Raw genomic sequence first — 18,039 nt, 5'->3', positions numbered from 1 at the left:
GAGAGGGAGCCCCTAAAGCCCCTGCTGGATTCCTGTGAAGGAGTGGGAAGTAGGGTTCTGGTCCTGGGAGTGTCGGTGTCTCTCAAGCCCTGACCCTGCTGTGTTCATGCAGCCTCCCGGGTGGAAGACTACTCCGTTTCTCGAAGTGTTCCAGTGGTTATTTGAGTTTGCACCTATTAGTTGTTACTTGAGGTTGTTCAGATTACACTTCCAAATTCTGTCCCAGAGATGGGAAAAAGCACACAGATGCTTGTCTCGGGAGTATTGACCACCTGCGCCACTGTCGTTGGTGGGGATGGCAGTGGGCTCCTGAGTCATATGTGAATGTCCCCTTGGATGGTTTACAGTTGCCTAGAATAAAAAAAATTAAAACAAAACAAAACAAAACAAAACTCACATCTGATGTTTTTCTCCATTTGTCAAAATGCTTTCCTGGAGCCAAGGTGGAAGAGGTGCCTGACCTAGAGCAGTGGCAGCCCTGAAGGCACAGCATGACCTGCATTTTTACTTAAACATAGGACAGACAAGAAGAGGGTGTGGCTGAGACTAGCCCAGGGACCCTAGCTCCCGTGTGGAGAGCGGCACCATCTGGGAGGTGGTAGACAGGTAGGTGAATTTTGGCGGGTATCACGGGAGCACTTGGCAGCTATTAGAAACCTTTACACTCCAAATGGCCACTGTCCCATCCTTGATCATTCTCATGCTCCAATTATTGAGTGGTTTACTGTGGCCAGCCTCCTGCCTGGAAGTGTAAAGTATAAGACACAGTCCTGTTTCTCCAACAAATTCAAGTCTCCCCTGGGGCAGGGACATAATTATGTCAAACAGTTGAGCCACTAGTAACATTCATTGAGCACTTATGCATGAGGCACTCTTTTAAGTTCTTTTTATAAAAACTAGTTCTCATACAACCTGGAGTGGTATGATTTCACTGTTTCACTTAAGAGATGTGGGAGGAGACTTGAGCAGTGTGGGACGTCAGTGCAGACCATGTGCTTCAGAGCCCACACTTGTCCAGGTGCTGTTGCTTATGCAGTGTCAAGACTGGATTCCAAGTCCCTGATACCACAACTGCGGTCTCCGCGTCAGCAGCACTGGCTCCCTGGGAACTTGGTGGAAATGCGAATCAGCATTTTAACAAGATCTCCAGGTGACAAATGTGCATAGGGCACTGTCCTAAGTGACAACAAATTTTAACTAACCTCTTGTCTGCTTCAACTGTCCTGCATTGAAAGCCTGCTTAGGGAGGAACTGAGAAGAAAACAGGAAATGGATTGAAGCTTAGGGAGAACTGAGCTGGAAAGACTATAAGGGTGACAAATGCCAGACATCCCTAACTAATCCATCTGTCTCCTCTCCTCCTGTTCCCATAGTTAAGGTCCTAATGGTCCTCACCTGAGCTACTTGGTAACCAAACTAGTCTGTTCCTCACATGTTCCTGCTACCAGTTATTGTTCTAGAGCACAGCTGGATGTGGGCTTTCCTCAGAACCCTGCAGTGGCACTCACCAGCTACTGACAGAGATGATTTGGTATAGTACCGGCAGCTTCCACAGCCTACCCACCCTGTGTTTCTTCCCTTCCCCCTCAGTGTGCTTCTGCCACCTTGGGCTTCCCATCTTATTGAATAAGCCCTGCTTTCTCTCTCACCAGTGCCCTTGGTGAACTAAACACTGTTTGGTTTTTACTGTTGATGAAGGATTATGGAAAGTAATACTCCTATAAGACAGCTCCCCAAGAAAGCGGAGGGACAGTGTGGCTCCAGAAGTGAGAGGGGAAACAAACATTAAACCTCTCCCAGTGCCTTCCTGATAACAGTGGGCCCTAAAGGAAAGGGCAGATATGGAATGCCAGCCCCTAAACCTTGGGTTTTCCCCATTGACCTGGTAGTCCTGAATGACAATGGGCAAAATTTGAATACTCATTGGAGTCTGGCTTTTTTTTTTTTTTTTTTTTTTGGTGATGCTGGGGATTGAACCCAGGGGGTTTGTGTTTGCAAGGCAAGCACTCTACCAACTGAGCTATATCCCCAGCTCCTGGGTCTGGCTTTAACCTGTACAACTATCCCCTGATGGTCAAAGCTGCACGTATACAATGATCCCATCACCCTCCTGGTACCCTATAAAACCAGAATCTCCGCTCTATCTGTGAAGGAATAAAGGCTTCTCTGGATCCATGGAGGTCTGCTTCCCATCCATTTGCGCGTACAGTTGGCATGTTAGCCCCTTCTGGGGATGCTTCCTCGTCTGTTTCTTAAATCGTGTGTGTGTATATATATATACACCTGTTTATATATACATTTTTAACATATATGTGTGTGTGTATATATATATATACACACATATATATATATATATATATATATATATATATGGCACCTGTTATCTAGACAGTTTTAAATATTTAGGTGAACAAAACAACTGGGCCGTAGTTGAATTTGTGCTGTGTTAAAATCAGGTTTCTTCCTCTCCTGCCCCTTTGTACAGCTCTGTCCTCTACTAGACATTCCATTCTGCCTTAGATTTGTGCACTCCTGAATACCATCTGCGGTATTTTACAAGAGAAAAGAATAAATCAGGTCTTGCTTTTGAGCTTTATGCTGTTAAGAGAAGCTAATGCAAGGTCGAGAATATGTCAAGTGAGGCAAAGGGCTATAGGAATTCAGGACAACTGGGTAGGGGCATTGGGGGAGACAGCAAGTAGTGACTATTGACAATGAACATATTTGTGGAGTACAGTGGAATAATACAGTAGAAAATGTGTAATGATCAAATCGGGGAAATTATCATTTGTCTCTTCCACCATTGTTTCTTTGGTTTTAGTTCTTTATAAAATAGGTAATATACTGTGAACAACAGTCACCCCACTGTGCTGTAGAACATAAGAACTTATTTCTTCTATGCAACCATATTTAGGGACCCACTATGCAACTTCCCTTTGTCCCTCCTCCCCCCTCCCCCTGAGAGGTGTCTTTGAACTGACCTTTTAAAAGTGGGAAGAAGGGCATTCTAAATGGAGGAGACTTGACCAAAGCAGGATGCAAGTATACACAGCCTGCGACACAGACTGGGGCACGTACACACAGTAGTCCATCCTGTTGGCTAGAGGGCAAGGTGTGAGAAGTGGAGTCCAGCTGAGAAGTTGGGATTTTCTTGATAAAGGGGAGCTGAGAAACACTGAGCCAAAGACTGGCCTGATTCCAGTTGTGATTTGGGAACATTAATTAATGCTATTTGGAGGGAATGGAGTGGGGAGTGGAATATGTTAGAAGGGTTTCTTTCTTTTTAATGCATATTCTTATTTTTCTTGGGGCTCTGAGGATTGAACCCAGGGCCTTGCAAGGCAAGCACCCTACCAGCTGAGCTATGACCCAGCCCAGAAGGGTTTTTTTTTTTTTTTTTTAAACTTTTTTTTAGTTGTAGTGGATGCAATATCTTTATTTATTTAATTTTATGTGGTGCTGAGGATTGAACCCAGTGCCTCACATGTGTGAGGCAAGTACTCAACCATTGAGCTTCAGCCCCAGCACCCCAGAAGGGTTTTGAGGGAGACCGAGCAGGAACCAGTGAGGGGTTGGGGCAGCTGCAGTGGGAAGGTAGGAGACAAGGTTACCAAAGCAGAATCAACAGATGTGATGCTTAGGAAGGCAGGACCATGTCTTAGTGGATCCCACACGAGGTGCTCATCAAATGTTGGTGGAATGAACAAGCGTAGTGGGCATCACAGAGCAGGCAGGCAGAGTTCTGTGATGGAAGAAGGGAGGCTTGATTATTCTTCCAGTCTCCCTTTGCTATTGCTTCCCCTGCTAGCACCTTTGTCATTCTTTGTGTGACCGCTTCCTGACTGCAGTGACAGGCCTGGACTGTATGTCAAGGAGGGCCTTGGGAATTCTCTGTGAGTTGCCCCTACCTCTTCCTGGGACAATAGCATTGAGCAGCCTGGCCCCACTCTGATCCTAGGTGTGACTGGTGACCCTCAGACCCTGATGACTGTACCTTGCTGGTAGTCACCCCTGCTAGAGTTCTGGGTCTTGGCCTCCACTTGAAAAGGCCAAGTGTTTTCAGTTCACCTAAGAGGTACCCAGGCCTGGCCAATGGATTTAAAAAAATTCAACCCCATAAGAGACAGATTGGGGGCTGGGGTTGTAGCTTAGTGGTAGAGGCACTGGGTTTGATTCTAAGTACCACATATAAACAAATATAGGTCCATTGACAACTAAAAAAACATTTTTAAAAAAAATTAAGAATGAAGGTAATTTAATTTATATCAAGGCTACACCTGGTCTGACATCTGGCTCTTCTGCTCTGGAAACTATGTTATGGTACAAAGTGTGGCTTTTAAAAATAAACTTACAAAATCAGCATGGGAGTGAAGGCACCTTTGGGAGCTGATGAAAAGGGCACTCATCCTCAAACTACGACCCCTAGCTCGGTAAACCATCTCCTGGGAACTGTGAATCCTCACCATTCCCACCCATTCCAGCCTCAGACTTAGAAATACTGAGATCTGTGCCCAGCAATCTCTTAACATGCACCCAGGGCGGACTGGAAGCACACTGACATTTGAGTACCCCTGACTTAGAGGAATTTTCTAAGACACTAAGACCAGTTGCCAAAATTATAACACTTTCCTCAGTAGAGCTCATTAAATATTAACATTTTCTTCCTCTCTGATCCATATTCTAGACTGCATTGAACATTATTTTTTTAAATTATTTTTAGTTGTAAATGGACACAATACCTTTATTTTATTCATTTTTTGTGGTGCGGAGAGTCGAACCCAGTGCAAGGTAAGCACTCTACCACTGAGCCATGATCCCAGCCATTATTATTTTATAATGTGATAATTTACCAGCATTTTATAATCTTTATTGCACTGATCCTTGATGAGATCCTGGTGAAGTTCTTAATGTCTTCACAATTTGTCTTTTAGATGGTGTTAACAAATATTTCCAAAATGGGGCTGGGTTGTAGCTTAGCAGTAGAGCACTTGCCTAGCATATGTGAGGTACTGGGTTTGACTATCAGGACCATATTAAAAAAAAATTAAATAGGACTGGGGATATGACTCAGTAGGTAGAGTGCTTGCCTCATATGCACAAGGCCCTGGGTTCAATCCCCAGCACAATAAATAAATTAATTAATAAGGAAATGGAGACTTACAAAACCCCTCAGGGGAAAAGGGAGCTCCTGAATCTGACCTGCCACAATCTCCTTTATCTGCCAAGATCCTCCTGCTCACCGAATATAAGCCTGCCCAAAGTAAGTGACCAACTCCTTCCATGACCTGGACCTGCTGAACCCTTGTTTTAGCCCATTGCTATTTTCCCTCTTGAAAATGTGCCCTCGCTGCTTCATAAAGCATCGCTGCTCCGTTGAGGTCTATCTCCCCTTTTTTTTCTTTTTGTATTCTCTTTCATTTGCTTTCAAATAAAATAAAGGTATTGTGTCCATCTACAACAACAACAAAAAAAGAATTCCAAAATGAATACTTTGATTTGAACTTTGTTTCCTTAAAGTAACACTCCTAGCCCCAAATTCTAGGGGTGCATTGTAGAGAGAATGTTTCTTTATGTACTTACTATGTTAACTGACCACACTTACGTTAGAATAAAATATTGGGGGGAAATAATTTTCTGCCTCCCTCAAAAAGCAAATCGAAACATATGAAGAAACCTTGAAACAGTTTATAGCAGAAAGAGTTTGCAGATTTGTTGGACAAAAGACAAGATGAATAGAAGATGCAGAAAAATCAGGGAGGAAAAACCCTGAGCTGCACGTAGAACACGTGACTCTATATGCGGGGTTAATTCTGGTGTTTCAGAGCAAGGCTCTCCCGTTGCAGAGGAAGAAAATGGGCCGGTGGAGTGGGGCCTGAACCGGTGCTCCATGAACTTGCTGTGATCCTGGCCTGCAGCCAAGGCTAACGGGATCCCCAGGTGGGACGACGGCAGGTCCAGGCTGGGTGCAGAGAGGGGCTTCAGGCACACCAGACACCTGCGGGCGGGATGGGTCCCAGGGTGAATGAAGAAAGACCCAGAAACACAGGCGAGGTGGGCTGCGGTCGTGGCGGTGGTGGAGCGCTTGCCTAGCACACTGAGGCACTGGGTTTGATTCTCAGCACCGCTTATTAACAAGTGAGTAAAATAAAGGTCTATCAACATATTAAAAAAGTAAGAAAAATACGGAGAAGGTGAACTCCTACAGGACAGGACTGGGGGAGGAGAGGCCCCCCCTCTTTTTTTCTTTTCACTTAATGAAATGATGAAAAGGAAGTTCAAACACCTTAAAAACCTACTTTGCTCAATCTAAGGAAAGTCCGTCTCGTCGGTTGGAGGCGCTGAGACAGCAAGTCCTGGTCCGCCCTGCACTGCGGGCGCGGCCGCTTCTCCTCCCCCTGCAGGTGCTCGGCCCAAGCGTTGAACTTTCCCGCGCGCTTCCTCCGCGGAGGCCGCGCGGGGCGGCGGCCGCCTGGGGGCCCGAGGGGCGTGCGGTCCTACGGGCTGCAGGGGGCGCTGTGTGCGCCCTCGGGCGCGGCCGCCAGGCGCAGCTCTTTTTTAAAGGGCCCCCGGGGCACGTGGCTCAGGACGCAGCTCGCGGCCGCCCAGCAGGAGCTCCGGGGCTGGGCGGCTCCCGCTCCGCCGCCGCTGCCCGCGCCAGGCCCCCCAGGCCGGCCCGAGGAGCGCAGCCCAGCGAGGACGCGGGCCGCCATGGCCGAAGCGGCGCCCGCGCGGGTAAGCGCCCCGGCTCGCGGACGCCGCCCAGGCAGGGCCGCCGCGGCCGCGTGGCCCGCGCGAGGGTCCCGGCACGCCCGGTCGCGGGGATCACTGCAGCCCCGGTCCGCCCCCCTGGCTAGGCCCGGCCGCCCGCGGCCGCCTGCAGGCCACGGACCCGGCGGCCCAGCGCCAGGCCCCGCGCGCGGGGCCCCGACGGCGCGCGGCCCGCGACCTGCCGCTCCAGGCCCCTGCGAGGCAGGGCGCCGGAGTCCCGCCTGGACACGGCCACGGACCCTGCGAGTGAACCGCGGAGCTGTGCCCTCGTCCATTGTCCCTTTTGGGGCCTGCGGCCCGAGCTGGCAGGGAGCGTGGGTGGCCGAGGCCCGGGCTAGACACGCTAGCCCGAGGTTGCGCACTTACCCAGTCGTGTCGAGCCGGCTGGACCTGGCCGGTGGGCATCTAGTGTCCCACCAGATTGTACTGAAGGAAGGATACTGGCTACAGTTTACAACAGGTTTTCATTCCTTTATAAGAACGATGGTTTGTATAGTTTTAGAATGCTGGCTTGAAGTGTGCAGCACGGCCAATTCAGAGAAAATAGCCCTTTGGTCACCTTGACATACTAGAAAAGGACGTGTGTGTAGTACTAAGTTATGTCTACTATCGATACAGCTCGGCCAAGTTTCTGAGACCTTGGTTTTCCTGGGTGCTCCTAAGGAGAACTTTCTCCCTGTTGCTGGATTTGAGTGCAAGAGAGAGCAGGCTGGGGACTCTGCAGTTTTATGACCCTGTTCTTACGAGAATCCCTAGAAGACCTGTCAGCCCCGCGTGGCCTGGCCACCTTCAGTACTGCCTGGCCTTTCCTACTCACCTACACACCTTTCCCTCAGCCATCTTGCAGCACCTGAGAGCCCAAGAAGCTCCCCAGCAGGACAGATTTGCCCAGACTCTTTGTTAGCCCATCCTGTTACATTGTTAAGACTCAACTCTTGGTAGCCATGAAATAGCATAATAGTTGCATATAATCTACAGCAATCCTCCAAATCACCTCTAGATTGCCTGTAATTCCTAATACAAGGGAAATACTGTGTAAATTGTTATGCTCTGTTGTTTAGGAAATAACGACAAGGAAAAAGAATGGACATATTCTAATTTTTTCTTTCCAAGTGTTTTATTTGGCTTTGTCAAATCCTTGGATGTGGAACCACAGATACAGAGGGCCAGCTGCATTTCTATACAGAATTTTTCTCCTGGAGAAAGAAGAAACATCAATTTTTTGTGCAACTCCCTCCCTTTGTACGTTTACTATGATAGGTGTTCACTCATTGTTACTGAAGGAATGCATTGTTCCATTATTAATTTATTCAATAAATAGTTATCAAGCATCTTCTGTGGGTGAGGCACTCTACAAAGCAGGGATCACAGTGGTAATGACACACACCCTCGGAGGGCTATGTTCACATGGGGGAAACAAACCTAAGGCAGGCGATGAGTCCACATTATTAGCGCAGTGAAGGAAGGGGCTAACAGGGGCTTTGGGTCAATGCAGCGCTTGGGGAAAGGCTCTGTGAAGTGGTGCTTAAACCTGGAACTTCAAAGGTGAGGGGACCCAGGCCTAGCGAGTTGCATGGGAAAGCCCAGGAGAGGGTGGAGGAGAGCCAGCTGCATTCCAGCCATGGGAGCCACGTGGCCCAAGTGCAGCAATGATGGAATGTGTCAGGTGCCACGAGCTGGCTGGGTATGAAGATGTTCAGATGTTATCTTGGTGTGCTGGGAGTACTGGCGAGTTTGAAGCAAGGACTGAAGTAGTCTAGTTTGTGTTTTAAAAGATTACTGACTACACTGTGGAACACGTATTGTGTATGACAAGGTTGAAGAGGGGAAATCAGGTGGGTGGGATTGCAGTGGCCCGGGCTGTGAGGCGGTGGGGCATGGCAGTGGTGGTGGAGGAGGAGAAAAGTGGATGGATCTGAGATGATTTCAGCAGTCAACCAAATGGGGTTAGATGTTGGTCTAACCGTGAAAGGGTCAAGGTGTCAGTCTGTCTGTCCAGAAGGCTCTTAGCAACATGCACCAGGACTGGGGCATTGCACATGTTCAGTGAGGGCTTCCACATCAGACTTCCAGCTAAGTTGAGGCCCTCAGAAGCTTTTTTTCCAAACTGCTGAATGATGATGGAATAAAAGGGGGAGGAAGAAAAGGCAATGCGCCTGTTTCCTAGGGTGTCCCTGAGCCAGAGCGTGGCCATCATCAACATCATTGTTATTAGCCAGCTACCATAACAAAGTTCAACAGACTGGTAGCTTAAACAGAAGTTTTCCTCCTCATGGTTCTGGACACTGGAAGTCCAAGATCAGAGTGCCACCAGTTTGGTGTCTGGTGAGGCCTCTTCCTGGTTTGCAGTTGGCCACCTTCTCAACAGCCTCACTGTGGAGAAAGCTCTCATTGCTCTCACGTCTCTTCCTTTAAGGGCACCAGTCCTATTCCACCCATCTGTGTACCTCCCAAAGACCCTACCTTCACATACCATCATATTGGAGATTAGTGCTTCAGCATGCAGAGCTGGGGGAGACACGGATATTCAGTCTGTAGCTATTATCACTGTCTCAGCCCCAACAACCTAGGATTCACACTATTGTTTATGTGCAACACATTATGCGAACTGTTTTTTACAAAAGATTGTCTCATTGTTTTTTCAAAATGCTATTATGTATACAATATTGTTCTAGACATTCTATTTTCTAGATGTGGAAATTAATTTGAAAAACCTTTCCTAAAGTCACTCAGTGTGTGGTTGTGGCTTATGAGCTCCTTGGGCTCACGTTCTTGTGAGCATGACCAGCCTTGTTCCTTCATTCTCAGGAGAAACACCCCAAGAAGGGGAGTCACCTGAGATTGTAGATGCCTTCTCTCTTTGGCCATTTTTCCTCCTCTTTGCCACCTGCCAACACCCTGGTTGAGCCACCATCTCCAGTTACCAGAACTGGACTCCTACTTGACGTCCTAGCCTCCTTTCTTCACTTCCAGCTCTCTGGCCGGCAGGGTCTCCAGGGGCTGCACTGGAGCAGGAGTCATTCCAAGTTCTGAGTTGGAAATTTTGATTGTATAATTTTGGTAATATCTCTCTCTTCTCTTGTTTTGAGCAGGTTCCAGAGAGGGACAAGCCAGTAGAGGATCAGAGGCCTCCAACACCTCCATCGCCCCAGCTAGCTGCTGAGAAGAACTCGTACCTCTACTCCACAGAGATCACGCTGTGGACCGTGGTGGCTGCCATTCAGGCCTTGGAGAAGAAGGTGGATTCCTGCCTGGCCCGATTGCTGGCTCTGGAGGGACGCACCGGAGCAGCCGAGAAGAAGCTGGCCGACTGCGAGAAGACAGCCGTGGAGTTTGGCATCCAGCTGGAGGGCAAGTGGGCCGTGCTGGGGACCCTGCTGCAGGAGTACGGGCTGCTGCAGCGGCGGCTGGAGAACATGGAGAACCTGCTGCGCAACAGGAACTTTTGGATCCTGCGGCTGCCACCCGGCAGCAAGGGGGAGGTCCCCAAGGTAGCCTTTGGGTGCCCTGGAGTGGGGAGCGCTGGGGGCTGTGCCTGTAAGTGTGGGTGAGCGAGTGTGACACTGTGGTTCCAGGTGCCCGTGACCTTTGATGATGTGGCCGTCTACTTCTCCCAGCCCGAGTGGGGCAAGCTGGAGGACTGGCAGAAGGAGCTCTACAAGCACGTGATGAGGGGCAACTACGAGACGCTGGTCTCCCTGGGTAAGGGTGTGTAGGGGGATCCGGGCCTCCATCCCGGGTTGACCTCCTGCAGTCTGCATCTTTGCTTTGCTTCTTTTTTTGGGCATCAGGGCCTGTCCGTGGGTATCTGGGAAGCTCTTTACCCCTCCTATCCCTGTCCTGTGTGCAGATTACGCCCTCTCCAAACCCGACATCCTCACCAGGATAGAGAGGGGAGAGGAGCCTTGTCCTGAAGACCAGCAAGGCCAGGAGAAGGGGCGTGAGGAGGAGGCAGCACGTCCGGGGAGGCTGGACGCTGGTGAGTGGCTGGGCACAGTGACCACAGGCTCACTCCCTGTCTGAGAACTGCGAAGGGAGCACTGGCCCTCATCCCCGAGTGGGCTGTTGGCAGGGTACACTGGGCAGGGCGGGTGGAGGGCTTTTCTTCAGAGCCCTGTGGTGTATGGCCTGCACGTTCCATCATTAGTAGGGCTGAGTGTTGCCGATGTGACCATGTAGTACGCTGGTGTCGTCGGTGCTGTCCGTATCCACCTGCCCGTTTCTGCTTCCCAGCTCCTCCTGCAGCAGGAGGCTCCTGTGGCACTGGAGTCCCTTTGTGGGATGGGCCCTTGGGAGCAGGACTGGGGCAACTCCTCCCACAGCCAGTGTCCAAAGGTGACATTGCCTATCAGAATCCTCTGGGGGGACTCTTTTTTTTTTTTTTTTTTACAGTGCTGGGGATTGAACCTAGGGCCTGGCCAGGCAAGCACTCTACCACTGAGCTATGTCCCCAGCCCTGGGGGATATTTTTGAATATAAAAAAAAAAAAAAAAAGAAAGAAAAATGAGAGCAGAGAGAACAGTGAACCTCCAGATTATTGCCAAGACCCAACAAGATCTTGATTTTTCTACATTTGCTTCATCGGTCTCTGCTTTTTCTACACACAGCCATAATACCATTTTTATACCCACAAAAAAACCATCTAATGCCTGGTGCTTGTTCTTTTTCCCCTGGTTGTCTCAACAATATTTTCAGTAGGTATTTGGATCCTAATCTCATAACTCAAAGTCTGTGCATTCCATTTGGTTTATAAGTGACTCTCTCCTTTTTTTCCCTTGGTGCTGGGGATCAAACCCAGGGCCAGGCAAGTGCTGTATCACTGAGCTACATCCCCGGCCTGTGTCCTCCCGCTTTTCAGCAGCTTCTTTGAGATATAATTTATACAGCATAGAATTCCTCTGTTAAAGTACACAATTCAGTGGTTTTTAGTATATTCAGAGTTGTGCAATTGTCACCACAATCTAACTTGATAACTTTTGTGTCCCATCAAAAGAAACTTTACACCCATTAGCAGTCACTCCCTGCTGCGCTCTCTCCTGATGTATTTCATCCTCTTCATAGGTATTTTCCTTAGAAACAAAAACCAAAAAACCAGAGCTCCATTTCTTGTGGGAGGGGTACATGTGACATGTGCTCATTTTGCAGCTCATGGTTGGACAACCTCGGTGACACCTGGGTCCTTGTGACTACGCTGGGAGGCAAGCCCTGACAGACATTTCGTGTAGACTTGGGTGTGAGGAGGCCAGGTGTCGGGATGAAGAGTTGTCTCAGAAGGGACTACTTCAGGGCTGGGGAGATAGCTCAGTTGGTAGAGTGCTTGCAGGGCAAGCACAAGGCCCTGGGTTCAATCCCCAGCACCGCAAAAAAAAAAAAAAGAAGGGACTAGTTTCATCTTTGGACTCCCTGATGCTATGGAGAGTGGGTTGGAGGGGAGGCCAGCAGCCACCGTGATGGCTGGTGGGACAGACAATACTGTGTTTCCCCTCCCTGCCCTAAGGAGCAGTCCTCTGTCACGTCCTGGCTGTGAAACCTGTGTGGATTATCACACTACGCAGTCCTTCTGGACATGAGGCTCTAGGGGAGAATATAGCAGTTGGATGACAGGTGAAGCCACCTCATCATCACACTCTGTGCTTGGTCTGATATCGCAGGATCCTGGGACTCTGCATTTACACACTCCCCAGGGTCCCCGGCCATCTGGCTGGGAGATCTTCATGTTGTGCTCAGTGTCACTGGTTTGCGTCCTCTAGGTCTCCCTCCGTATCCAGAGCAGGTCCCCAGCCCCGTCAGCCATGTCCAGGAGGAGCCAAAAGAAGGGCAGGCCCCTCAACATCAGCAAGACGAAGAAGCAGGAGTGACCCCACCCAGGGTGGGCACTGGTGAGTGAGGACAGCCGGGACAGCACGGTGAATGGTGTCTTTTGGCAGTGCATGGGTTCCAAACACATGGCACTGAGAGGCCATGCTAGAAGCTTAGTGGGAGAGATGGCTGGGGATATGACTGGACTGAGCTGCACGGGCTTCTGGGGAAGGGGCTCCTGATCTAGACCTCAAAGAAGGTAGGTTTTGGATTTTCAGTGGAAGAAAACATCTGCATGGAGCTTTTGGGGGCCTGGGCACACTTGTCTGGCTGGAGCAAGGGGAGGGATGTGGATGGAGCCTCCTGGGGCTTCTTCCAGGGCTGTCTCACGCCCAGCACAGCGCTGGGATGGCATGCATGTTGTAGTTCTCAGTAAACGTCCTCCTTCTGGAGACTGCTGGGAAGGCTGGCTTTAGTTACCTCTCCCAAGTTGTGTTTGCTTCTGTTCACAGGCAGTTCCTGCCATCCTGCACTGGAACTGTTAACTCAGAGGACACTGTACAGAGCATTGGGCCTCTAATCCCGAGTCTCGCTTTCTGTCTCAGCGCACACTGGCTACTCTGGCTCCTCCTCCCTATTCTTCCTTCTTGCTGCTGGTCCAGCTTCGTCTGTTGCCTACTCCCCGTGGTTCCTTTGTATCTCCCCCACTGAGTGTGACCTTCTGCAGGTGGAAGTGAAATCCCCTTCCTTCCCTAGGTGCTCCTTCCTGGCCAGTGTAGAAGTTTGGGCTCAGCTCATGGAATCAGTCAGGTGGGACCTTCTTACATATAGGAGAACAGTATCCCTGCCCATTGCAGACCTGAGACTCTGCTGAGGCCTCCCCAAACCCTCTTTCCTTTTGAGGACCATCAGGGTGACAGTTGCAGAGGGACAAGTTGTGAGCCTAAGCTTGCATAGGGATTGTGGGTGTGGCCTTCATACCTCTCTTGTTAGCTCTGAAGTCATCTGGACCAAGGCCTGGGGGCCCCTATGCCTGGCAGGCCTGCTGAAAAGATGGCCTGTCACTCTGCAGGAACCCCGTGTCAGGAAAGTCCCCATGGGATTCTCTCTCACACAGGGTCTCCAGCAACCACCAGCATTTTGTCCTCAGTTAAACAGGAGGGAGAATCTTCAGAGGGGGAGTCACCAGCTTCCCCTCCCAGGGACATCATGTCCAGTCTGGGGCCAGGTGAGTAAAAGGAGAGGGCACCAGTCACCATGGCAGAGCCACACAGAGCTCAGAGGGCCCTTTGGGAGTAGCAAGGTCTGGTGATGGGACCCGATGAGGGGCTTCGTCTTGAGGCTTCCTTCCTTCTTCCCTACCCAGGTGTGACCCTGTGGGCTGCAGGGCCCAGGTCAGCCTGTGGTCCTAGTCTTCTCCCTTGTGGTCTGACCTGGCTGGGGAGCTACTGCTGGAAAATAGGCTGCAGGCCACCAGGCTGTGGTCTGATGGTGACCGAAAAGTCATTCCACTTTGGTTCCAGCCTCACAGCAACCCTTTGAGGTGACCTGGGCTCTCAGCCTTTGGTGTTTTGGACTTGGCATGTATTGACCTACAATTTAAATTTAAGTCCCTCTGCCGGAGTCTGAGGGCACAGGGCCAGGAACCTTGTTTTCTTGCACTAGGGACTTCTGAAAGCCATCTGCTAAGACTTCAGTCTTAGGTCTTGACCCGTCTCTGACCACTGTTGCTGCCTCGGTGTGAACTTTTCACTGTTTTCCTGGCAGCTCCTGCCTCAGTCCTACCCGAGTCAGGGGAGACCTGCATTGAGACCCAGGCAGAAACACAGGCTGCCCCGCAGGGTGCTCTGAGAGCAGGGTATGAGCCCATTTGTTATGTGGATGAGTGACCCTATGTGAGGTTGAGTCACTGGCCTCCTCTGGGCTGCAGGGGCCTCTCCCCTGGTCTGGAGGTAATTGGGGCCCATGTGTTCCTTGTCCTTCATGGATCGTAACTACTGACATCAGAACTCTTAGGGTCCTGCTTACTCCTCTACCTTGACCAAGTGTCTCACTGCCTAGGGCTCTCTTCCACCTTCCCACCCACCTGTCTCCCACCAGTTTGTGCTCTGACTCCACGGGCTATCTGGCAGCTGTTTTTTGTGGCTTACTTTCCTCTCTCCTGGTTCCCTAGCTCAGCCCCCAGGAGTGAGGAGTAAGATAGCAAACAGGACTGAATGACAGGACAGGGCAGTGCCTGCCTGGTGAGGCCTGTGAGCACTTGGAAGAGAAAGGATTCAGGGGTGTGGGAGTGGGGCAGCCTGGAAGCAAGCCCTGGGTAGGGTGACCTGGAAGAACTGTGCGGTCCTTTGGAACCAACATAGATTCCTTTGCCAGGTGGTGGTGGCATGGCCCTCAAGACAGAAGCTCAGTCTGAGGACGAGATGATGCCTGAGCAGCTCCTCCTGGGGTCCCCAAGCCGGACCAAGTGTAGAATACCCAAAGGGCACAGGAATAGGACTGGAGGCCCTAGGCGGCATCATGCCCAGGGGATGCCAAGGGTGCGGGCAGGGGAACCCCGGCCACCAGGAGCCATTGGGGAGACACCCCGTGTCCTCCCTCGCCGGCGGGAACGGACCTTCCCCTGTCCTGACTGTGGGCAGAGCTTCCGCTTGAAGATTAACTTGACCATCCATCAACGGACTCATGTGGAGGAGGAGCACAGGGAAGCTCTGGGTGGCTCACCCACCGGGTGGGGGGAAGACCACTCCACACTGGAGCCCGGGGAAGTGGTAGTGCCTGGCCCTGTCATCCGCTGGCTTCCTGAGGATCGCGGGGGCCCCCGCTCCCTGGCAGGCCATACCTTCCTGGGGCGGAGGCCAGCAGCCACCAAGGTTTACCACTGCAGTGAGTGCCTGCGGTTTTTCCAGCAGCGGAAGAGCCTGCTGCTTCACCAGCGCCTGCACACTGGCCACAATCAGGGCTGGCCTGCCTGTCCCTATTGTGGCAAGGCCTTCCGCCGGCCCTCGGACCTCTTCCGTCACCAGCGCATCCACACTGGTGAGCGGCCCTACCAATGCCCCCAGTGTGGCCGAGCCTTCAACCGAAACCACCACCTGGCTGTGCACATGCAGACTCATGCCCGGCATCGGGGGGGCCTGCATTTCCCTGTGCCCTCCACAGGCCAGGGGTGCTCACCCCCGCAGGATCACAGCCATGCAGAGGAGGGCTGATCAGGCAGGAGCCTGCCAGGGCACCCTCTGGCCTGCCTGCATCCCTGGCAGGACCTGTGCTCTGTCTCTTGGGACCTTCCCTTGCGCCTGATGCTGGTCCCTTATTCTGGGATGACTTGGAGAGAGTTGTTTTTTCCCCTTATTCATGTGGAAAGCAGTGGCCCTTTTGATGATAGCATATATGTGTGACAAGGTGCCTCTGCTTTCTCTTTCCTAAGTGTGCCACTCTTAGCTGTTTTTCCTACATTCCTGACTTACAAAAGATCCCTGAAGACTTAAGGAACACCAGTTTTTGGTGTGGCTTTTGACTGGTGCTATAGTCAAGATGATCAGAGATTGTGGTCCTTTCAGGATGGGCCATAGAAACCTCGGGGACTGGACTGACTGCACAGAGATCTGTCTGTGGTCCACTTGAGAAACGGCAGAAAGGACAGAAGACCCAAGGCTGGAAATTTGCATTTTGTACTTTTCTTACCTTGAGACTTTTTTCCCTTTGTATGGAGACTTTCTAGTGCTTTTGTAAGTGTTGTGTGTAGTTGCGAAGAGGACCAAGAACTCCTGAGGGCCGGAAGTCTTCTGCCACCTTCTGTGTGGGGCTGGCAGGGCAGGAAGAGGTGCTCAGTCTGGACCTGTGGGCTTTGATGGGGAAGGTTGGGCTGCTGTCCTAGAAGCCAAGCTTCTCTCCAGGTATGTTTCTCAGCTCAGGGTGACTCCCAGTGTTTGGAGTCTCCCTCACAGAGCAGTCTTATCTGCTGTTTACTTTTGCTATCAGTCAAGAGGAGAAAGGAAGCCAGAAGTGGATGGTCTTCCCCCTAAGGTCTCAGAATTCATGGGTGTGCATGACCCATTGACTGGACCCCAGAAGATGCCTTGAAGTGCTGCAGAGTGAGCCCAAGAAGACCTTCCCCAAGGGGAAGACTGACGGGGAGGCTGGGTAGCCTGCCAGGACTTGGGTCTCCAGGGCTCCTTTCTCCTGGTAAAGAATTTGGGCTCTGGGGCTGAGTTGGGTTAGGAGGTTGGGAAGCCTTCAACCAACTCTAGGCTCACATTCCTTGTGTGTCAAAGAGGGTGACAGCTCCAGTGCATCACCTCACCTTGGAGCTGTTGGCCTGAATTTAGAGACTGAACTAGTAAGAAGCTTGGTGGTGGTCTTAGTTTCAAGTTTAGGGCCTCCTTTTTCTTCAGTGACTTCCTGCAGTTCCCTCAGGCAGAACCCCCCAGGAAGGACCCCTCTTCTGGAGAGTGAAGGTTCCAGTTAGAGATTAGACCATCCCACTGGGCTGGTGCTCTGGGCACCCTTTTCCCAAAGCATCGGTTCACACTGAGCACGTTCAGATGATAGTGTCAAGCTGCACAGAGAAGTGGTGAAGACGCCTGGTTCTCATACTCAGTCACACCACCTTGGGTGCTGGGGTCCTGGCTGTGCCATTTCCTGCTGCCCTCACTCCCTTTCCAAAGTCCTGAACAGAGCTGGGATCAGATGGTAACATTGCTGTCATCCTTAGGGCGAGGGAAGGATAAGAGTTTGTCAGGATCCTGAAGAGGCACCAGCTGTCTCTGCGTGTGGCTCCTGCTTGTCTGGACCCCCGCCCCAGAGGCAGCTGTCAGCAAGCACACAGGCTATGGTGCAAGTGTGCACAGAGCTTAACCCTCAGCTACAAGAGCTCATCTCAGGTATTCTGGAGATGCCTCAGAGCTCAGTTTTGCTCAGTCCTAGGCCTGCTTTGTAAGTGCTAAATGCCCTCCGTAAATGCAGGCGCTCACTTGCAAGGCACAGGTGTCTTTCCCATATTTTCAAAGCATTCAGTGCTCAACTCTGGGCTAGGGTATTGGGTTTGCCCTGTCACTCAGGAGGACGTGTTCAAAGAATGCTCCTTTGGTTGCAGCAGCCCAACCGTGCCCCACAACCGGGAGGTGGAGCCCTGGTTGGGTCCCAGACTCCCAGCTCTGGACCTCAACGTCATTTGTAAAAAGAAGTGGTTGGGCCGCGGAGACTCCTTCCGAACTGTGAAGGTGGCAGTCTCTTGCTTTAGTCGGTGCTTAATAAACATGTTGGCATAAATGATGATGCCCGTGACCTGGTTTCTGTTTTGCAGGCGGTGAGCGGCCGCACTGGTCAGTCGGCTGGCGACGCAGAGGGTCGCTGGCCCTGGGAAGGGCAGCCCCGCATCCCGCGCACACACCTGCGGCCGCGCAGAAGCCCCCGGCGCGCTGCGGCCGAGCTTCCCGCCAGCCAATGGGGGGCGGGCTCCGGGCTGCG

At 51.3% G+C, this 18,039-nt stretch overlaps 1 protein-coding gene across 2 annotated transcripts; it reads left to right on the top strand.

The window, feature by feature from the left end:
• The first annotated feature begins 6,553 nt into the window (after positions 1-6,553).
• ZNF783 (zinc finger protein 783) lies at positions 6,554-17,861 on the top strand. 2 transcript variants are annotated; one of them, XM_079149323.1, is made up of 7 exons: positions 6,554-6,732; positions 9,861-10,259; positions 10,344-10,470; positions 10,619-10,747; positions 12,519-12,647; positions 13,685-13,795; positions 14,944-17,861. In XM_079149323.1, exons 1-7 carry the CDS (start codon positions 6,709-6,711, stop codon positions 15,777-15,779), a joined length of 1,755 nt encoding a protein of 584 aa, XP_079005449.1. In that variant the 5' UTR covers positions 6,554-6,708; the 3' UTR covers positions 15,780-17,861. The 2 variants fall into 2 exon arrangements, with proteins under 2 accessions (XP_079005449.1, XP_079005448.1); XM_079149322.1 differs by having other exon boundaries at positions 13,640-13,795.
• Positions 17,862-18,039: the final 178 nt, after the last annotated feature.

This window comes from Sciurus vulgaris (assembly GCF_902686455.1).
Source record: "Sciurus vulgaris genome assembly, chromosome: 8".
Classification (NCBI taxonomy): domain Eukaryota; kingdom Metazoa; phylum Chordata; class Mammalia; order Rodentia; family Sciuridae; genus Sciurus; species Sciurus vulgaris.
The sequence above is the reverse complement of the archived record's forward strand: the minus strand, read 5'-3'. Positions and strand labels throughout refer to the sequence as shown.

Bases quoted from the DNA above. Each gene is read 5' to 3' on its own strand.
- ZNF783 (XM_079149322.1), top strand. From the start codon at position 6,709: ATGGCCGAAGCGGCGCCCGCGCGG. The intron at 10,260-10,343 runs GTAGCCTTTGGG...CTGTGGTTCCAG, and splicing joins GCAAGGGGGAGGTCCCCAAG to GTGCCCGTGACCTTTGATGA. The intron at 10,471-10,618 runs GTAAGGGTGTGT...TCCTGTGTGCAG, and splicing joins CGAGACGCTGGTCTCCCTGG to ATTACGCCCTCTCCAAACCC.